We start from the raw sequence: 23,354 nt of genomic DNA on the forward strand, positions 1-23,354 counted from the left end.
TCTGTTTTTGCCTGTTGTATTTTCTGTTACTTTCTTGATTTTTGCTTTTTAAACAGTTGTATATCCTCCCAGTTTTGGTCCCTTTTGAATTTTTTTAAATGGTATTGTTATTTTGAAATATCCACGTTGTGTCATTATTCTCTCTCAGTTTTGATCGCCTGTTGTTGATTGTACACAGGTTTCAAATGTGTTTTTTTCTTCTTTTCTCCTATTTTGGAGCTTTTTGGGAGACATCTCAACCCGACTGCTGTTCTGCTTCAACTTACTCTTCAGTTGTTCATTGTACGCTGTTTTCAGGCCTTTTTTCCCCTCCCCTTCTTCGGAATTCTCTCTTTATCATATCTTTTTTTTTTATCTGTTCTATTTTTTATTACCTTTTTGATTTCTACCTTCTGGACGGTTGTGTATGCTTCTAGTTTTGGTCCCCTTTTTGAATTTTTCTTTCTAGACAATTGTGTGTGCTTCTAGTTTTGATTCCTTTCGGGTTTTTCTCTTAAAGTTATATTGTTTTTTAAAGAGAATCCACTTGATAGCATTTTCACTTCTTTTGGGTTTGATCTCCTGTTGTTGATTGTAAATGGGTTTCAGGTGTCATTTTTGATCTTTTTTCTTTTTTTTTTTTTTTTTGGAGGGTTTTAAACAATATGTCATCTCGAATGCTACTCTAATTCAAATTGCTCTTCTATAATTGACTATACACTATTTTCAGGCCTTTTTTTCCTCCCTTCTCTTAATATTATCTCTTTATTTTATCTTTTTTTATCTGTTCTATTTTCTATTACCTTTTTAATTTCTACTTTCTAAACAATTGTATATGCTTCTAGTTTTAATTCCTCTTTAAATTTTTCTTTTAAAGTAGTTATATTATTATTATTTTTTTTTAAATCCACCTGATTTCATTTTCATTTCTTTTGGTCTTGATCTCCTGTTATTGATTATAAATAGGTTTTAAATATCGTTTTTGGATCTTTTTTCCTTTTTTTTTTTTTAAGGGTTTAAAAAAAAGACGTCTCAACTCGAAAGCTAGTCTGATTCAAATTGCGCTTCTATAATTGATTATACACTGTTTTCAAACCTTTTTTTCTCCCTTCTTTTAAAATTCTCTTTCTCTCTCTCCTTTTTTATTTTTTAAATTTTATTGCTACATGGTATTAGATAGATAAATAAATAAACTCCTTTAAGGACCACAATAAATAACTGATACTCCATAAGCCACAGTGCCAGAGACATAGGAGCAAGATGAAGAAGCAGAGGAACCACTCCCAGTTAAAAGTACAAGAGAAATCCCCTGAAATAACGATCAATGAAATAGACACTGATAGCCTACTAGATAAAGATTTCAAAAAAGGAGTTATCAAAGTACTGAAGGAACTTAAAGAGATAGTGTTTAGAGATATAAAATATGTCAAAAATGAAATTGAAGCTATAAAGAAGAGCCAAGTAGAAATGATAAACTCATTGGCTGAGATGAGAACAGGTCTAAAGGCTGTGCAAAGCAGACTAGATAATGCAGAGGAACGAATTAGTGACCTAGAAGACAGGACAATAGAAAGCACCCAATCAGAACCGCTACAAGACAAACAAATAAAAAACAAATGAAAGCAACATAAGGGACCTATCGGATAATATAAAGCGTGCCAATCTTCACATAATAGGGGTCCCAGAAGGGGAAGAAAGATCAAAGGGGATTGAAAAGGTTTTTGAAGAAATCATGACTGAAAACTTCCCAAACTTAAAGAAGGAATCAGATATTCAAGTACAGGAAGCTCAGAGGGTCCCAAACAGAAAGAACCCAAATAGACCCACACCAAGACATATCATAATCAAGATGGCCAGAGTCAAGGATAAAGAAATGATCCTAAAGGAAGCAAGAGAAATGCAAAGAGTGAGTTACAAGGGAACCCCTATAAGGCTCTCAGCTGACTTCTCTACACAAACACTACAGGCCAGAAGGGAGTGGCAAGATATATTTAAAGTCCTGAATGAAAAAAAGATGCAGCCTAGGATACTTTATCCAGCAAGGCTATCCTTTAGGATAGAAGGAAACATAAAGAATTTCACAGACAAGAAAAAGCTACAAGAGTTTAGCAACACTAAACCCACGCTAAAAGAAATACTGAAAGGTCTACTCTAAATAGAAAAGCAGCAGGATGCTACAGAAATGAGAAACTCGCAACTGGAAAGCTGATAACTCATGAATTACAAATAAAATAAATACAAAATTATAAAAGAAGACATACAAATCGTTGAGAGTGGGAGAGGGAGGCAGGAAAATAGAGAATTTTTTTTTCTTTCTTTCTTTTTAAAATTTTTTGTTCTCAGTAGGATGGGTTTGAGATCATGTTACTATCAGTTTAATAAAAACAGTTATAGTAATGGGCTAATAGACTTACAAAAAAGGGTAACCACAAGCCAAAAACTTACAAGGGAGTCACAAAACTAAATAAAATCTGTGATAATACAAAGGAAGATTACCAAACCACAAAAGGAAGAAGAAAGGAACAAGGAGGAAATACCAAGTCAACTGCAAAGATAAGTTCAAAATGGCAATAAACACACATCTATCATTAATTACTATAAATGTTGATGGACTAAATGCTCCAGTCAAAAGACATAGAGTGGCAGACTGGATAATAAAGCAAGAACCTTCAATATGCTGCATACAAGAGACCCACTTTGGGGAGAAGGACATATATAGATTGAGAGTGAAAGGATGGAAAAGGATATTCCATGCAACTGGAAAAGCCAAAAAAGCAGGTGTTGCAGTACTGATTTCAGACAAAATAGACTTTAAAACAAAGGCCATAAAGAAAGATAAAGAAGCACATTTTATAATGATTAAAGGAGTGATACAAGATGAGGATATTACACTCATTAATATATACGCACCCAACATAGGAGTACCTAGGTCCATAAAACAATTACTAACAGAGATAAAGGGGGATATTGATGGGAATACAATCATAGTTGGAGATTTTAACACCGCATTAACATCACTAGACAGATCTTCCAGACAGAAAATAAATAAGGCAACAGAGAAATTAAATAATACAAAAGAAATTAGATTTGGTGTATATTTTCAGAGCATTACACCCCCAAAAAATCGGATATACATTCTTTTCAAGTGCACATGGAACATTTTCCAGGACTGAACATGTACTTGGGCACAAAAGAAACCTCAGCAATTTTAAGAATATAGAAATTATCTCAAGCATCTTTACTGACCACAATGCCATGAAACTAGAAATCAACAATAGAGAAACAAAGGAGAACAAAAGGAAAGCATGGAGATTAAACAATATATCATTAAAAAACCAATGGGTCAATGAGGAAATCAAAGCTGAAATTAAAAAATACCTTGAGACAAATGAAAATGAAAGCACAACCACACAAAATTTATGGGACACAGCAAAGGCAGTGCTAAGAGGGAAATTTATAGCGATACAGGCCTTCCTCAAAAAAGAAGAACAATCTCAAATAAACAATTTAACCCACCAGCTGAATGAACTAGAAAAAGAAGAACAAAAACCCCCAAAAGGCATCAGAAGGGAGGAAATTATAAAGATTAGGGAGGAAATAAATAAAATACAGATTAAAAAGACCATAGAAAAAATCAATCAAACCAAAAGCTGGTTTTTTGAAAAAGTAAATAAAATCGACAAACCTCTGTCCAAACTCACAAAGAAGAAAAAAGAGAGAGCACAAATTAGCAAAATAAGAAAGGAGAATGGAGAAATTACAGCAAATAACATAGAAATACAGAATATCATACGAGAATATTATGAAAAACTATATGGAACCAAACTGGATAACCTAGAGGAGATGGACAAGTTTCTGGAAACATACTGTCCCCCAAGACTGAATCAAGAAGAAACTGACAACTTGAACAAACCGATTACTAGAAATGAAAGTGAAATAGCAATAAAAAACCTCCCTACAAATAAAAGTCCAGGACCGGACAGCTTCACCGGGGAATTCTACTAAACATACAAAGAACTCGTACCAGCCCTTCTCAAACTCTTCCAGAAGACTGAAAAGGAGGGAATACTCCCAAACTCATTCTATGAAGCCACCATCACCCTGATACCAAAACCAGGCAAAGACATTACCAAAAAAGAGAATTATAGGCCAATATCACTGATGAACATAGACGCCAAAATCCTCACCAAATATTAGCAAATAGAATCCAACAACACATAAAAAAAGATTATACATCATGTCCAAGTGGGGTTCATCCCAGGGACGCAAGGGTGGTTCAACATACGCAAATCAATCAATGTAATACATCACATCAACAAGAGAAAGGACAAAAACCACATGATCATCTCAATAGATGCAGAAAAAGCACTTGATAAAATTCAACACCCATTTATGATAAAAACTCTCACCAAAGTGGGTATAGAGGGAACATATGTCAACATAATAAAAGCTATATATGACAAACCTACAGCCAGCATAGTACTCAACGGTGAAAAACTCAAAAGCTTCCCACTAAAATCTGGGACAAGGATGCCCACTATCACCACTCCTATTCAACATAGTCTTGGAAGTCCTAGCCACAGCAATCCAGCAAGAGAGAGAAATAAAAGGGATCCAAATTGGAAAAGAAGAGGTAAAAGTGTCATTATATGCTGACGACATGTTACTATATATAGAAAACCCTAAAAGGTCCACACGAAAACTACTAAAGCTGATCGAAGAATTCAGCAAGGTAGCAGTTTACAAGATTAACGTTCAAAAATCAGTTGCATTTCTTTACACTAATGATGAATCAACAGAAAAAGAAAGTAAAGAAACAATCCCCTTTAAAATAGCACCCAAAGTAATAAAATACCTAGGAATAAATCTAACCAAGGAGGTGAAAGAATTATACACAGAAAACTATAAACCATTGATGGAGGAAATTAAAGAAGACTTTAAAAAATGGAAAAATATCCCATGCTCTTGGATTGGAAGAATCAATATTGTTAAAATGGTCACACTGCCCAAGGCAATCTACAGATTTAATGCAATCCCTATCAAATTACCCAGGACATATTTCACAGAACTAGAACAAATCATAATAAAATTTTTATGGAACCATCAAAGACCTAGAGTAATGCCAAAGCATTACTGAAGAGAAAGAAAGAGGCTGGAGGAATAACTCTCCCAGACTTCAGACAATACTATAGAGCTACAGTCATCAAGACAGCATGATATTGGTACAAAAACAGACATATAGACCAGTGGAACAGAATAGAGAGCCCAGAAATGAACCCACAAACTTTTGGTCAACTCATCTTCGACAAAGGAGGCAAGAATATACAATGGAATAAAGACAGTCTCTTCAGCAAATGGTGTTGGGAAAACTGGACAGCAGCATGTAAAGCAATGAAGCTAGAACACTCCCTTACACCACACACAAAAATCAACTCAAAATGGATCAAAGACTTAAACAGACAAGAAACAATAAACCTCCTAGAGGAAAATATAGGCAAAACATTATCTGACAAACATCTCAAAAATTTTCTCCTAGAAGAAATAAAAGCAAGAATAAACAAATGGGACCTAATGAAACTTACAAGCTTCTGCACAGCAAAGGAAACCATGAGTAAAACAAAAAGACAACCTACGGAATGGGAAAAAATTTTTTGCAAATGAAACCGACAAAGGCTTGATCTCCAGAATATATAAGCAGCTCATACGACTCAATAAGAAAAAAATAAACAACCCAATCCAAAAATGGGCAGAAGACCTAAAAAAGCAATTCTCCAAGGAAGACATACAAATGATCAAAAAGCACATGAAAAAATGCTCAATATCACTAATTATCAGAGAAATGCAAATCAAAACTACAATGAGGTATCACCTCACACCAGTCAGAATGGCCGTCATTCAAAAATCCACAAATGACAAATGCTGGAGAGGCTGTGGAGAAAAGGGAACCCTCCCTCACTGCTGGTGGGAATGCAGTTTGGTCCAGCCACTGTGGAAAACAGTATGGAGATTCCTCAAAAGACTAGGAATAGACTTACCATATGACCCAGGAATCCCACCCCTGGGCTTATATCCAGAAGGAACCCTACTTCAGGATGACACCTGCACCCCAATGTTCATAGCAGCAGTATTTACAATAGCCAAGACATGGAAACAGCCTAAATGTCCATCAATGGATGACTGGATAAAGAAGAAGTGGTATATTTATACAATGGAATACTACTCAGCCATAAAAACCGACAACATAATGCCATCTGCAGCAACATGGATGCTGCTGGAGAATGTCATTCTAAGTGAAGTAAGCCAGAAAGAGAAAGAAAAATACCATATGAGATCACTAATATGTGGAATCTAAAAAACAAAAACACAGAGCATAAATACAAAACAGAAATAGATAGACTCATAGACATAGAATACAAACTTGTGGTTGCCAAGGGGGCGGAGGGTGGGAAGGGATAGACGGGATTTCAAAATTGTAGAATAGATAAACAAGATCATACTGTATAACACAGGGAAATATACACAAGATCTTATGGTAGCTCACAGAGAAAAAAATGTGACAATGAATATATATATGTTCATGTATAACTGAAAAATTGTGCTCTACACTGGAATTTGGCACAACATTGTAAAATGATTATAAATCAATAAAAAATGTTTAAAAAAAACTTAATACAAATCTACAGTAATAAAACCAGTGTAGTAGTGGACTTAGGCTAGACAAATGGTCGATGGAATAGAATTGAAGATTCAGAATTAAGCCCATACACCTATGATCAAACAATTTTTCACAAGGGTGCCATAACCATTTAATGTGAAAAGAACAGTCTTTTCAATGAGTGGGGCTAGGTCGACTGGACATCCACACGCAAAGAGTGAATATGGACATCTAGCTCATACAATATCAAAAAATCAATTCAAAATGGATGAAAGACCTAAATGTAAGGGCTAAACTATGAAATTTTTACAAGGAAAAAACAGATGTAAACCTTTATAACTTTCAATTAGGCAATGATTTCAAATATGAGATCAAAAACACAGGTGACAAAAGAAAAAATAGATAAAATGGATACCATCAAAAGTAAAGACATTTGTTCATTAAAGGACATTTCAAGAAATTGAAAAGATAGCACATTTAATGGGAAAAAATATTTACGAAGCATATATCAGATTGGTGTCTACTATGCAGTATATTGAAATAATTCTTATAAATCCAGAAAAAGACAAACAACTCAGTTAAAAAATAGGAATAAACTACTGATACATGCTTCAACTGAATGAACCTTGAAAACATGCTAAATGAAAAAGCCATCACAGAAAGCTAAACATGATACGATCCCATATATATAAAAGATCCATTATCGTCAAATCAGGAAGTCATAGTCATATCCATCACAGTCAAATACAGAAAGCAGATTAGTGATTGCCAAGATTCAGGGTTGGCAGAATGGGTAATATTTATGGGGTTTCATTTGGGGTGCTAAAAATATTTTGGAGTGAGATAGTAGTCAGGTTTAAAAACCACACCACCATGGCAGAGTACATATTTTTCTCAAGTGTGCATAGAGAATTCTCCAGGATTGACCATAGATTAAGCCACAAAACAAGTCTTAATAAATTTTATAAAATTGAAATCATACAAACGATCTTCTTTGCCATAATGGAGTCAAACTAGAAATCAGTAACAGAAGTTGGACCCTCACCTGATACCATATACAAAAATTCACTAAAAATGAACTAACATCTAACTATAAAAGTTAAAACCACAAAATTCTTAAAAGGTAATTTTGGAGTAATACTTCATGACCTTGGATTTGGCAATGGTTTCTTAAATAAGACACCACACAAGCAACAAAAGAAAAATGTGGGTAATTTGACTTCGTCAAATTTAAAAGCTCTAGTGCATCAAAGGGCTCTATCAAAGGAGTAAAAGGGGAGCTCATAAGATACAGGGAAATATTTGCAAAGCACACAGCTGATAAGGGTCCAATATCCATTATATAAAAAGAATTCTTTCAACTGAACAACAAAAAGACAATCTAAGGAACAAATAGTCAAAGAATTTGAAAAGACATATCTCCAAAGAACATATACAAATGGCCAACAAGCCCATGAAAAGATACTCAACATCACTAGTCCTTAGGGACATGTAAATCAAAACCACGATGCTAACACTTCACACCTCCTAGGATGATCATAATCAAAAAGAAAAAGAACAAGTGTGGAGGGTGCGGAGAAATTGGAATGGAGGACTAACACATGCTCCAGCATGGATGAACACTGAAAGCACTATGCTAAGTGAAAACTCCAGACAAAACAGGGCACATAGTGTACGATTCCACTTATAAGAAGTACCAAGAACTGGCAAATCCATAGAGACAGAAAGTAGACGACTGGTTGTGAGGGGCTGGGGGCAGGGTGGGGGCTGGATGGGGAGTGATTGCTGATGGAGTTTCCTTTTAGGATAGTGAAAAAGTTTTAGAACCAAATAGTTCTGTGATGGTTACACAACATTGTGAATGTACATTATGCCACTGAGTTGTACATTTTTAAATGGTAAATTTTATGTGTAAATTACAACAACAGCAACAACAAAATGCTCCAGAGCAGCCCAGCTGCCATCTGATGCCACTTGATACCATATGGAGGAGAATGATTGCCAATCTCAGCCCTGCTTGGATTCCTGACATACAAAATTATGAGATGTAGTAATTTTTTTTTTAATCACTGACTTCTGGTTTCCAGTTCCTCATAAAAAGAGCTTGGAATTTGCCGTTCCATCCCAACAAGTAAAAGGCTGAACAGACTGAAAAATCAACAATTCTTGAATCCATAACAGTGGGAGGACACAGGGCAAAACCCCAATACTGGTGAGAGATACATGCAAATAATGGAATCATGGCTTACTGGAGCAGAGATTTATGACTGAAAACTATCATGAGAACCTGTACTGGGATAGGAAAATCCAAATTACAATTGAGAAATTGCTAGATGCTCAGCATGGATAAGTTTGAGAGTTAAAAACTCCAGCTTTTGGTTGTCAGCTGTCAGTTCTTTACAACTTGATTTATAGATTCAGTGCAATCCCAGTCAAAATCCCAACAAATTATCTTGTGGATATCAATAAACTGATTCTAAAATTTATACGATGTATGACTGAAACATTATGCTGTATGCCAGAAATTGACACAACATTGTAAACATGACTATACTTCAATTAAAAATACATTAAAAATAAAGTTTATGTGGAAAAGCAAAAAATTTAGAACAGCCAACACAGTTGAAGGAAAAGAACAAAGTTGGAGGACTGAACAACCTGACTTCAAGACTTACTATAAAGCTACAGTAATCAAGACAGTGTGGTATTGACAAAAGAATAGATAGATCAGTGGAACAAAATAGAGAACTCAGAAATAGACCCACATAAAATAGTCAACTGATCTTTGACAAAGGAGCAAAGGCACTCCAATGGAACAAAGATAGTCTTTTCAACAAATGGTACTGGAAGTGGACATCCACATGCAAAAAAAAAAAAAAAAAAAAAAAAAAAAAGAAAGAATTAGACACAGACTTTACACCCTTCACAAAAATTAACATAAAATGGATCATAGATCTAAATGTAAAATTCAAACTACACAGGTGAAAACCTAGAGTACCTTTGGTATGACAATGAATTTTTAGGTACAACACCAAAGGCACAGTGCAAGAAAGAAAAATTGGCAAGCTGGACCTCACTAAATTTAAAAACTTCTGCTCTGTAAAAGACAATGTCAAGAGAATGGGAAGTCAAGCCATGGGTTGGAAATAAATATTTGCAAGAGACATGTGATAAAGGACTATTCTCCAAAATACAAAGAAACTCTTAGAACTCAACCTCAAATAAGAAAACAACCTGACTAAACAATGGGCCAAAGGTAATAGACATCTCAACAAAGATGATATACAGATAGCAAATAAGCATATGACAAGATGTTTCACATCATATCATCAAGGAAATGCACATTAAAACAATACTGAGATAGTACTGAACTTATAAAAAATTTTTGTTTATTTTACGTTTTTTCCTTTTACTTTTAAGTTCTTCTCGGGTTTTTTTTGGGGGGGGGGGATGGGGTAATTAGGTTTATTTATTTATTTTTACAGGCTGTACTGAGGATTGAACCCAGGACCTCATTCATATAAAGCATGTGCTCTACCACCGAGATATAAACTCCACCTGAGATACTACTTCACTTCTAGCAGAATGCCGAAAGCCCAGAACTCCGACAACACCAAATACTGTTGGGGATGTTGAGCACAGGAACTCTCACTTATCCCTTGTGTGAAAACAAAATGGTATAGCCACTTTGGAAGACAATTTGGCAGTTTCTTACAAAACTAAACATACTCTTGCCATACGATTCAGCAATTGCTCTCACTGGTATTTATCCAAAGTAGTTGAAAACGTATGTTCACACAAAAACCTCCACATGGATGTTTATACCATCTTTATCCATAATTGCCAAGAATTAGAAGTAACCACAATGTTCTTCAGTAGGTGAATGGATAAATAAACTGCTACATCCAGACAATGGAATATTACCCAGTGCAAAAAATAAATGGACTGGCCATCCATGGAAAGGTATGGAGGAAACCTAATTGCATATTATTAAGTAAAGGAAGCTAATATGAAAAGGCTATATACTGCATGATTCCAACCATATGTTATTTTGGAAAAGGCAAGACTATGGAGACAATAAAAAGATCTATGTCTGCTAGAAGTTGGAGAAACATAAGAGAGATGAATAGAGGGAGCACAGAGCACTTTTAGGGCAGGGAAAATAATCTGTATGAAACTATAATAAGGGATACAGGTGCTATACAATTACCAAAACAATCGGAATAAATTGGGAAGAGCATCCCACCCTAGATCTTCCAGACGAGCCCACGACTTGGCTACAATCTTTTTTTTTTTTTTTTGCAGATTATACTTATTCAAATTGAAGTATAGTTGATGTACTACTATATATAAGTTACAGGTGTACAATATAGTGATTCACAAGTTTTAAAGGTCATAATCCACTTATAGTTACTATAGAACATTGGCTATATTCCTTGTGTTGTACAATCGTACACCCAATACTATACCCAAGAGTTTGTAACTCCCACTCCCCTACCCCTATATTACGCCTCCCCTCTACCTTCTCCCCACTGGTAAACACTACTTTGTTCTTTATAACTGTGAGCCTGCTTCTTTTTTGTAATAGTCACTAGTTGGTTGTATTTTTTGATTCCACATATAAGTGATATCATACAGTATTTGTCTTTCTCTGTCTGACTTACTCCACTTAGCATTATACCCTTCAAGTCCATCCATGTTGTTGCAAATGGCATTGTTTCATTCTTTTTTATGGCTGGGTACATGTGCGTATATACAATATATCCCTTGCATATACACACCACATCTCCTTTATCCATTCATCTGTCGATGGACAGAAGTTGCTTCCATATCTTGGCAATCGTAAATAATGATTCTATGAATGTTGAGGTGCATTTTTTTTTAATAACTTTTTTTTTCAGGTATATACCCAAGAGTGGAGTTGCTGGGTCATATGGTAGTTGTAGTTTTAGTTTTTTGAGAAGCCTCTATACTGTTTTCCACAGTGGCTGCGTTAATTTACATTCCCACCAGCAGTGTACCAGGGTCCTCTTTTTTCCACATCCTCACAACACTTGTTATTTGTGTTCTTTATGATGATAGCCATTCTGACAGGTGTGAGGCGATATCTCATTGTGGTTTTGATTTGCATTTCCCTGATGATTAGTGATGCTGAGCTTCTTTTCATGTGCCTATTGGTCATCTGCATGTAGTCTTTGGAAGAATGTCCACTCAGGTCTTCTGCCCAGTTTTTAATTGGATTTTTTTTTTTTTTTTTGGAATCTGAGTTGTATGAACTGTTTATATATTTTGGATATGAATGCCTCATATCATTTGCAAATATTTTCTGCCATTCAGTAAGTTGTCTTCTCGTTTTGTCGGTGGTTTACTTTGTTGTGCAAAACCTTTTAAGTTTAAAGAGGGCCCTTTGTGTATTTTTGCTTTTGTTTCCTTTGCTTTAGGAGACAGATCCAGAAAAATATACTGCTACAACTTATGTCAAAGAGTGTTCTGCCTATGTTTTCCTCTATGAGTTTTATGGTTTCCAGTCTTACATTTTAGGTCTTTAAACCATTTTGAGTTTATTTCTGTACATGATGCTAGAGAATGTTCTCATTTCATTCATTTACATGTAGCTGTCCAGTTTTCCCAGCACCACTTATTGAAGAGACCATCTTTTGTCCATTGTATATTCTTGCCTCCTTTGTCCTAGATTAATTGACCATAAGTGCATGGCTTTAGTTCTGGGCTTTCTATTCTGTTGCATTGATCTCGGTGTCTGTTTTTGTGCCAGTATCATGCCGTTTTGATTACTGTAGCTTTGTAGTATAGCCTGAAGTCAGGAAGCATGATTCCTCCAGCTCTGTTCTTCTTTTTCAAGATTGGTTTGGCTATTTGGGGTCTTTTGTATTTCCATACAAATTTTAAAATTATTTGTCCTAGCTCTGTGAAAAATGCCATTGGTATTTTGACAGAGATTGCATTGAATCTGTAGATTGCCTTGACTAGTATGGTCGTTTCAATAACACTAATTCTTCCAGTCCGAGAACCAATCTTTCCATCTGCTTGTGTAAGAACACAACTTGGCTAAAATCTTGATTTTGACCTCTGAAGACCTGAAGCATAGAACTGAGTCAAAGCCATCCAGATTCTGAGCTATAGAACTGTGAAATAAGAGATGGGTGTTGCTTTAAGCCACTGAATTTGGGGTAACTTTTAAGCCACTAAATTTGGGGTTATTTGTTGCACGAAATAAAAAACACATACACCTTCTGAGTCTGCACCCACATCGTCACTGGATTTCACTATATCCAGTTGGCTAGAGAAGCAACACATGAGGCCTGGATGACAGGCTGCCTTCACAGTACGCAGGAAATGCCTATATCAGTTTCCAGAACAAAAAGAGAAACAGTATGCACGATTTACACAGTCTGATTCATTGGATGTACACTCAGTTTAAAACAGAGCATATATGAAGAGGCACTTCTGGATTGAAGTCAGGGCCTGTGAAAATCCCCTCTTGCAGAAGAACAATGAGGACACGGGCACATATTGTGACAAAAAAAATTTTGCAAACTCTGTAAGTTATCAAAAGTTTTGCAACAACGTGAAGAGCATTTATTCAAAAACAGTGGCCAGACCACAATAGGACCAGTGAGTTCTGGGAGGATGTAACTTTCACTATCCCCCCCTTCCCCCAGCCTCAGCTCCATGGTAGCCTCGAAACCCATGACCTCACATCTGGAGTAGCTGGGAACACCAGCAGCCTGTCAGCCAGTGGTGGGGACAGAACTGACTGAAGCTCTCCAGCGATCTCTATGCCCAGACAATTGTCACATTTAACACGCTTGGCAACTCCTTGAAATGCACTATTCTCACGGCTTGTCCATATTTCAACAGTCTGAGAGCTCACTGTGTGTGAACAGCCCTATTCACTACCTCAGGGTACAAGGCAGGAATCCTGTGGTGCAGTGTTGAAGAGAAGGGGTGACAGTGGCAATCTTGTCTTGCTGCGATTTTACATGGAATACGTCTAATGTTTCTCCCGTAGGAATAATGTGCACTGTAGGTTTCTGGTAGACACCTGTCTTAACAAATGCTTTTACTTTCTCCACATGAGTATCTGTTGCACTTTTGATGCTATAAATTCCCTCTTTGGCTGTCAATATAGTGAGCCAGTTTCGGATTTTTTAGCTCTCAGCTTCAAAGTCACCCTTTTGGCCTGATCTGTGAGAATTGTTCTGGTCCCTTTAATTTTTTTTTCTTCTTGCAGAAGTGGGCACAGGAGTCAGCCTGTAGAGGGCGCCAGAGGCAGTGCTGGGGGAAGCGGGCTCCGGGCTCTGGGGGGCTGGCCCAGAGGCTCCAGAGGCGGAAGCCTGTCTAGGCTGCAGCGTCTCCAGTGCCCGGTGGCGCAGGGTGGGTGCCGGCGGCAGCTGTGGCCAGCGGCTTCCTTGGAGCCTTCTCGGGCAGTGAAACATCAGCTTGTGGTGAGACACTTCGCCGTATAGTTCACTCCCAGGCTCCCTAGAAGGCATATTTCCAGCAGCTGCCCAGGGCACATTCTAGAAGGATCCACGTGTGGAGCAGCATGTGTTTACCACCATTTCGTGAGTTTCTTCCAGGCTCCTCCATCAGGGTCAGGGTTGACCCTTGGAGCGTGGATCTCTTCCCCGGGCTGCCTCGCTGCCCTGGAAGGGGTCTGTCCCCGGGTGTTCTCCACCCAGGGTGGAGCCCGTCCTGAGGGACCCCTCAGCTCTGAGGAGACGCTGCCTTGGGGGCTGGTCCCAGCCCCGGGGTGGCCGTTCCTCGGCTGCCTTACCTCAGCCGTGTTGGGGACAGACTGCCCTTGGTGCTCCAGCTCAGGTCTGGGAGGGTTTTCCTGTGTGATTCTTCCCCCACCGGTGACGGGTCACTTCCTCGGGGGGGTGGGGGCGGGGGCGGGGGCGCATCGCAGGCTTGAGGGTGAGGGGTGCTTCTTGGCGTCCATCGGAGCCCTGGGAGGGGACATTTCCTGGGTGCGTTACCCCAGGGCTGCAGGTCCCTCTCCCTTGGGGGCTCTCCCTCAGCTGTGAGAGCCTCTCCCGGGCGCCCAGCTCAGCATGGGGCGGGGGGCACTTGTCCTTGGACCCTCTGTCTCCATTCTGATGGGGCAGCTTTTCTGGTGATGCACTCGTCGTGAGTGGGGACTCTTAGTGGCAGCGCTGTCTCTGTCCTCAGAGGACTTAGAATTGGTGCTGTCGCCCCCGAGGGGGTGCTGTTCCTCGGATGCTGTGAGGCGAGGTGGAACTTGGGATGGTCTGGCTCAGCTGTCAGGGGAGAGAACTTTCCTCTGGGTGCTTTCTCAGCACTGGAGGTTTGAGCTCTTTGTTGAGGCTCCCTCTGTGATCTGGGGCAGCTGATACTGTTCCTTGGGAAATTGGTCCCTGCCCAGGACAGAGATTCTGTCTTGAGTGCTCTTTCTTAGTCCGAGATGGGGACGTTTTCTTGGGCACTTTAGCCTGCTTATGTAGGGGTGGCTCCTGGTTCTTGGGTCCTCTATCTAAGCCATGGCTGAGGACGCTTCTTTGGGCTCTGTGTCCACCTTAGGGGGTGGATTCTTCTTGGTGTTGTCCGTCCCAGCCTTTAGGGGGTGTCTTAGTTGGGAGTTCTAAGGCATATTGCTGGCAGGGGAGGGGGTGCTGTTTCTTGGATGCTCTGCCTCAGCCTCGGGGTAGTGAGGTTTTTTTATCTTAGACTTCTCTGAGTTTTTTCTTTTTCTTTTAGTTACATAATTTTATTCTGATTTTTAAAATAAAACTTTTCTGTACTGTGAAAAAAATAAAATTTCGTAATTACAAATGGAAAACCATAAAACATTCCACCTATTGTTATCTTTCCTTTTAGCAGTTTGGTTTTTATCTCTGCTTTTAAAAAGATTTGCATATAGTTGACGTACAATATTATGTATGTTACAGGTATACAATATAGTGACTCATGGTTTTTAAAGATTATACTCCATTTACAGTTGTTATAGAATATTGGCTATGTTTCTTGTGTCATACAATATATCGTTGTAGCTTATTTTATACATAATAGTCTGTACCACTTAACCCCCTACCCCTATATTGCTCCTCCCCCTTCCCCCTCCCCACTGGTAACCACTAGTTTGTTCTCGTCATCAATGAATCTGTTTTTTTTTCTTCTCAATTTACTAGTTTGTTGTAGTTTTTACATTGCACATATAAGTGATATCACACAGTATTTGTCTTTGTCTGAGCTATTTCACTTAGCATAATACCCTCCAGGTCCATCCATGTTGCTGCAAGTGGCAAGATTTCCTTCTTTGTGACTGAGTAGTATTCCATCACACACACACACACACACACACACACACACACACCTCATTTATCCATTCATCTGTTGATGAACCGAGGTTGCTTCCGTATCTTGGCACTTGTAAATAATGCTGCTCTTAACATTGGAGTGCATGTATCTTTTCAAATTAGTGTTTTTGCTTTTTCTTAAGATATATACCCAGGACTGAAACTGCTGGGCATTCAGCAGTTTTTTTTACACGCAAAAATATGCTTCTTACCCCTAATTGAAATCATACTACTTATCTTAGAAGTTGTTACCTTTTTTGGTAACTTATGTCAGAAGCCTTTTCTCTAGTTGATGTTATTCTAAATCTTGTGTTTAAATGGTTGCAAAGTATTTAATCATATAGCTATATAATGATATTTATTCACTTCTGTGTTGTCAAGCATTCAATTTATTTGTGATTTTCAATTTTATAAATCCTTATATATAATATAATATTTATATATAAGCATTTATGAAATTCATTTCTATTAGTAGAAATAGTATCGCATGGGAAGAAATCATGAACTAGTCATCTCCAGAAAAATTGCAGCAATTTTAGAAGTGTGTATGAAGGCACGTTTTCTTGTCATCTTGACCATAATAACTCCTAACTATCATTTAATTTTAACATTCATAGGGAAAGGTGTGTTGTCTTGCCTTACTTTTAACTTCTTTCCTTACTTCCTGTGTTAGGTTTATTTCATTCCAACTGTCTTAAACAGGCCCTGGCTGACACAAGCAAAAACTAATTTTTAAGAAGAATACCAAGTAGCTTGCAGCAAGCTGGGGGAAGGATTTACAATGAATATTAAAGATAGGGGGTATATGTTCTCAATCTATAAAAAGATATAACTAAATATGAGAGGAACATAGTAGTTGAGAAAGTCAGGAGCATTTAAAGAAGAAGCAGTTCAGTAGTTCAGTAAAGGAGAAGTAGCCATAGCCAACCAATACATGGGGATGTGCTTTTTCTTCCCTAGCAAGGTTGATGTCTGTTGTTTTGGTCTGTTGTTACCTTTTGGGGGAACGTGCCTCCTCCCCTGCACAGGGTCATACTGAAACTGTGCCCCTCGTGACACAAACAAGGGCAGTTTACACTCTTTGCAGAGAGAAGTCAAGGCTGAGCTGTTGAAACAGCAACACCTTAAAGAAACGCCCCATTAGTTCATGCTTCCTATAGCTCCAAGAATTGCGTAGCTTCAGCTCAAACCAGATTGCTCAGTTTGTGTGTGTGTGTTTTCTTGATTTCTTTATCTCAGCCTTGAGAGATTTCTAGCCAACTTTTCAGCTACGTCCTTGAGCTTCTGGGTGGAGATCTGGGTTCAACCTGCAGTGGGTGAGTGTTCCAGTTGTACCACATACACACACTTGCTGTACAGGCAGCCTGTCGTTTCAGCCGCTCTGGCGGGTGTGCAGGGACCTCTCGTTATGACTAAACTTGCATTTCTCTGCTGATTAATGAAGATATGAATTGGCCATTTGAGTATGTCTTACATGAAGTGCCTTTTCAGGTCTCTTGCTCTTATTTTACTAGGATGTGTGTAACTTTTATTGAAGTATAGTTGCTTTTTGATGTTGTGTTAGTTTCTGGTGTACAGCATAGTGATTCAGTTATACTGGAATTTTAAAACTGGCTTATAGTTCTGCATATATTCTGGAGTCCACTGATTTTTGGAGATACGTGTATACATAGATAAGTATGCACAAGTATTTATACACATCATGTATATTAATCATATATAGATATATATGAGTATATGAATAATTAAATATATAAATGTTGATACAATTTACATACCTATAACGTTCTGAGTATCTTCTACATACCTGTTTTGCTTTTTCACCCTCTTAATAGTGTCTTTTTGATAAACAGAAGTTTCAAATGTAATTAGGTCTAATTAGACAATCTGTGATTTTTTGGTTAGTGCTTTTTTACCCTCAAAAAACAAACAAACAAACAAACAAAAAAACAACTTTGCCTATCTTAAAGCCATGAGGGTAATATCCTAAGTTTTCTAACAGATCTCCCATTCATCTCTAATAAATTTTTGTGGAATGGGGTGAGGTAAGAAGCAAGGTTTATTTTTTTCCTGTGTACATATCAAGTGGACTTATTAAAACCACTATCTTCTCCACAGTGGTTTGCAGGGGACCTTGTGTCATAAATCCAGCTGTTTCCCTATTTCCAGATTTGTTTCTAGATTCTCTGTCCTCTTCCATTGGTGTATTTGCCCATCCTTGCTCCATTACCACACTGTTTTATTTAGAATGCTTTTGGAGTAAATCTTCAAATTTGGTAGTATATGTCCTCCAGCTTTGTTCTTTTCCTTAAAGACCGTCTTGTCTATCCTAAGCCCTTTAATTTCCATGCACTTTTTGTTGTTGTTGTTTTTGTTTGTTTGTTTGTTTTTACCACCAGCTTGTCAATTTTCACAAAAAATGTAACATAGTGGGATTTTAAATGGGATTAGTAGAGATCATTTGGGGGAGAAGTGACAATAATGACTCAATAACAAATCTTTCAATCCATGCAGAAAGTATTTCTCCCCGTTTACTGAGGTCTTTAATTTCTCTCAGTGATGTTTTACAGTTTTCGGGTTGTGCTCTAGCACTGTTTCATTAGATTTAGATATTTGACGTTTTTGATACTATTTTCAATGGCATTTACGTTTTTGCATTCTAATTACTTGTTGCTGTTATGCAGAAAAAGAAAAGTGGTAATGATGATGGCCACAAAGCGGTTTTTATTATAACTAATAACTTGATTAAGTTCACTTATTAACGCTAATGATTTTTTCTTCTTTTGCATATTCTATGTAACGCCGTCTGTGAATAATGACGGTTTTACGTTTGCCTTTCCAGGCTAGACTTTACAACGATTATAATTTCCTGGTGCTGCTGCACTTTCAGAACCATCAGTACATGGCTGAATGGCTAGTGGACACCGTTTTGTCCGAACGCAGGGGAAAATGTTTGCTATTTCAGTGTTAAGTATGATGTTTGCTATAGATTTTTTTTTTTTTTTGGTAGATACACTTTATCAGATTAAGGAAGTTGCTGTCTATTCCAAATCGCTGATAGTTTTCTTCATGACTAATTGTTGAAATGTAACCCATCTATAAAAGTGATCATAAGGTTTTCCCTTGGTTTGTTGTCGTTGTTGTTAAGTGATGCATTACATTGATTTCTGAATGTTAAACCATTGAGTTTAAAATTTTAAACCAATCTTGCCTTCCTGCAGTGTATCTCATCAAGACAGGATGTATATCCCTTTTATATACTACTGTATTTGAGTACTCTTTGGTTTAGGATTACTGGGTCTCAGTTCAGGAGAGATGTTAGGATAAAGGCCGATAGTTGTCCTTTCTTCAGCTGTCCCTGTGAGATTCTCAGGTTTATGTTGGCCTTTTAAAATGAGGACCAAGGAAAGGAATTATTTCTCCTAACAAGAGTTGACACAAATGTTGGGGGTGGGGGGAAGGGTATAGCTCAAGTGGTAGAGCCCATGCTTAGCATGCATGAGGCCCTGGGCTCAATCCCCAATACCTCTATTACAGAAAAAAAAATTAAATAAATAAACCCAATAACTTCCACCACCCCCCCGAAAATACAAAAAAAAAAAAAAAAAAACCAGAAAACTCAATTAAAAAAAACCCAAGATATTTAAAAACAAAAAAAAGAGTTGACACAAATTGGCTTCTCATCCTTCAAAGAAGTAATCCACTTTTTTGTTGCTGAGTGTTGCCCGTTCCCCAAGAATCCTGGTTACTCATGGTTACACCATGTTTGGCTTTGGACGACATCTTGCGTGTTAGCTTCTTTTTTAAAAATAATAAAATAGACGGATTAAAATTAAGTTGCTTTTCCTGAAGAGAGTATTTGTTGAAGTATGGTAAATTTTGGACCGTGGTTAAAACTCAAATTAGCGATTCAAATTCTTGGTTGTATAGACATACAGAAAATATTTGCAATTTTGTGATTGATGGAGTTTTGCTGTGAATGGAACGTGTTCATTGATGTTTCTCAGGAAGTGATGAGTGACGAAGCAGAGGAGTTTGCTGTAGGGCCTGAAAACCAAATGGAACTTTGTGGAGAACCCGAGAGTCCCTCTTTATCTGAGGAAAAGCCGAGCATGGGCCTGCTGCCAATGAAACAGGACGAAGAGGGAGAATCCCATTCCGGGGCCCTATCCATGTCCGTGGAAGATAGTAAGAATGACTATTCTCACCTCCTCTTCATGACCTTACCCAGCAGGGTCTGGATTCTGCCTCCTCCACTTTGCGGGAGTTGTTCTCATCAAGGACACCAGTTTTGGTTGAGGTTGCCATTGATGTCTCAGCCATGTTTGACACAGTTGTTCACTCCCTCCTTCATGGAAACTTTCTTGGATTCCCATACTCCGCGATCTGCTGGCTTTCTTCTCATATCGGTAACCCCCCTTTCATTCTTTTTTTCTGCTTTTCCTTGCCATTTCCCCTGTAAGTACTACTGTAAAAATTCCTGAATCTCACCATTTTTCTCTATCCCTCCAGTCCACTCTGACATGATCTTTCACCCAGATACGATAATAGCTTCTTATCTGATCTGTCTGATTCCCATTCTGGCCAGGGGTCTGACCCTCACTGTCTAACCCTGCAGCTGGAGTGATCATGCTGACACAGAAATCAGATCATGCCACGTTCATCTGGAAAACACATCATCACCTTTCCTGGGCACTCAGAACACAATCTGAACTCCCGACGCTGGTCTCCAAGCTCTGCGAGACCTGGCCCCGCCGTCCTCTCCTAACACGTGTCCTGTCGTCTCCTCCCTGCTCTCTCTGCCTCTGTCCTTTACTCTCTGGTCGCTGGCCAGTCCCCTCCCCGGGGCCCGGCGCTTGCCCTTGCCGCGGCCCGGAGCTCTTGCTCTGCGTGTGCACAGGCTGGCTCTCTCTCCTCCTCCAGGCTCTGCCCACAGGACACCCCCTGAGAATCAGAAGGCCCTCCCCGACCACGTGGTCCTCTGGGGCTCCCTCCCCTCCTCTCTGTCCCATGCCTGCCTGCTTCTTTCTCAATACGAATTCAAATTGTTAAGTATTTCGTTTGCCCATTTTCCACCTATTCTCTGACTCCCCCTGAGAAATTTTCAATTCTGAGGGTTCTCTCTGGCATATCCTCCTACTATGAAATAAACGGCTTTAGAAACTGAGGATGTCCATGTAGGCTTGATGTAAGATACCTAATTGCAGCTCAATCTCTAGAGTAGGTTCCCAGAAGGCCCTGTCATTCACAATATCCATGAGGAGAGGAAGGAAATTGGTCACACCCCATGTGAGTCCTTCTTATGAAAATCTGCTCCACCAGAGCTTATGAATATGGCAGGAGATGGTATTCCACCTGACCAATTGGATTCTCTGTCCAGTGACTTAAGCAGCCTTGGCAAGGATGGAGTGATTCAAAAGCTGGCAGTAATGCCCTTGTAGGAGTAATCATTACGAGCTATCTCTCTGCAGATGACCCAAAAGTCATGGCAACGTCTGTGCTGGGAATGATGCCAAAAAAACTGCCATTACGTCCAGTGGAAATGAATGCTGATATAAAACATCAGTTAATGAAGGAAATTCGACAGTTTGGACGAAGTAAGCAGAATAACAACTTCCATCAATTAAACCATTGGAAGACTCTCTCATTCTATGATTTAGAATAGATTCAACCTACCTCTTAAGGCTCATTCGTTGCCAGAAGCAAGCTTTCACATAACTGAGGATGGTTCCTCTTTAGTTTGACTAAAATGTGACACTATGACGCTTTTTCCTTCTTTTTTTTCTTTTCCTTTTTCTCTCTTTCCCCTCCTTTTCCTCTCTTAATCTGGTTATCGTCTACAAGAGTTTCATTAGTAGATGTTCTAAGGTGACTTGATTGGGCGTATACTGTGTAACATTCTAGCCTTTGAAGAATGATAACTGAGTTAGTGGATCCACCAAGACTGAGTTCTAGTTCCTCTTCATATTTGAGAAATGCTAAAGGTTTATGTTTAAAAATATCTTCAGAATATGAAAGAGTCTTCACACTGCTTGATGGAGCCCAAGGATCTCTAGAAGTGAGGACACAATATGTTGAATTTGCCATCAAGGAAGCAGCAAGGTGGGTGTAAAAGGAACGCTCCGATGTTTTTAAGGAGTTGGGCCCAGTGCAGTGCTGGGGTAGAGGGGTGGGTACAGGCCCTGCCTTATGTTTCTCAGACTGTGGTCCTTCATGAGAGTTAGTGCCATCTTCACAGTTACTTAGGCTGATATTAGCTGCCTGTCTCATTCCTTGAAGCTCAAGGGGACTTCTCTTCACGCCAGAGTTTGATTGGGCCTTCAACCTCGGTTGACACTCTTTGTATTTACTGGATTGCCTCTTGCCATCAGCACCCATTTTTTAATTCTTTTCTAAAATGAAGCTCCTCTTTCTATTCCCTGCAGTGCTCCTGCATGATGGTTTCTTTGCATGTCTTTCGGTTAATGACTTGTCTCTTTATTTTCAGATTTAAAAGAGCAGACTTAATTAAGCACCTTGAAAAGCTACTAGAACAAAAAGATTCTGAGCGTTTTCTCAACAAAGGTGATTGCACCCCAAAGATATAATCCTGTTATCACCATGATCAATAAGAAATAATGACCAGATTGCTGTCTTCTAGAATGGAATGGAGTGTTGCTAAAGCCTGTTAGCATGTGCTACTTAACAAAATTGTCTCCAGAGGCTAAGTAAAAGCATTAGAACTTTAACGTTATACATTTCTGTTAGTAAAACTGGGCATTTGCCCTAAGCATTTAATTTGTTGTTTGTCTTTCCAGCTGAGGTGGGAGATGTTATTAAGTCATCAGGTAAATACTATTACAGTTCTGGTTTCTTCAGCATGTCACCATGTCTAGCTGGTATTTATTTCTGCATCCTTTTGCTGTCTATTTCTTAGTCCTCCCCCGAGGCAGCAGCTTGGCTGGTTTTGGTGCTTGACCTGAGGCATGACTCCAACCTTAATTTACCGAAGGGCCTGGACCATCAGCTGTCCTCTCTGAATTGAGTTGTTGTTTCTTGTTAACTCTAATCACAAGACATGAGAGTACTAAGAAGAGCCCTAGGTGTTCCACACATATTCCTCCTTGGGCCCTGTGTAGTTGCAACCCAGTTTCCTTTGAAGGTAGGTTCCATCACTCCATACCATAGAGGAACCCCATTTTGACTGAGAGGGATGAGCATCCAGGGTAGTCAGCTGGCAGTTTCAACTTGCATTTCAGTGGAGTCATTGTTTGGTCCCATGTTGAAAACATTTCTCCACTGGCAATGAGGACTGGTAGTCTAGCCTATCCAAAAATTGTGGGGATGGGGAATACGATTTTGCTACTCAGTACCTAGGAGTAATATTGAGGGGAGGTCTT

The 23,354-nt window shown here is 38.7% G+C and overlaps 1 protein-coding gene across 1 annotated transcript; it reads left to right on the forward strand.

Annotated features, from left to right (window-relative positions):
• Positions 1 to 9,879: 9,879 nt before the first annotated feature.
• On the forward strand, positions 9,880 to 22,795 carry LOC123615343 (uncharacterized). Its single transcript, XM_045512851.2, has 6 exons — positions 9,880 to 9,890; positions 13,887 to 14,100; positions 19,983 to 20,163; positions 21,447 to 21,572; positions 21,984 to 22,077; positions 22,463 to 22,795. The coding sequence occupies exons 1-6, from the start codon at positions 9,880 to 9,882 to the stop codon at positions 22,560 to 22,562; spliced, it is 726 nt and encodes a 241-aa protein (XP_045368807.1). The 3' UTR covers positions 22,563 to 22,795.
• The last annotated feature ends 559 nt before the right edge of the window (positions 22,796 to 23,354 follow it).

Source organism: Camelus bactrianus, chromosome X (genome assembly GCF_048773025.1).
Source record: "Camelus bactrianus isolate YW-2024 breed Bactrian camel chromosome X, ASM4877302v1, whole genome shotgun sequence".
NCBI classification, from domain to species: domain Eukaryota; kingdom Metazoa; phylum Chordata; class Mammalia; order Artiodactyla; family Camelidae; genus Camelus; species Camelus bactrianus.

Coding starts and splice junctions, on each gene's coding strand:
- LOC123615343 (XM_045512851.2), top strand. Junction 14,101..19,982: donor CAGTGAAACATCAGCTTGTG/GTGAGACACTTC, acceptor GATGTTTCTCAG/GAAGTGATGAGTGACGAAGC. Junction 22,078..22,462: donor GCCATCAAGGAAGCAGCAAG/GTGGGTGTAAAA, acceptor CTTTATTTTCAG/ATTTAAAAGAGCAGACTTAA.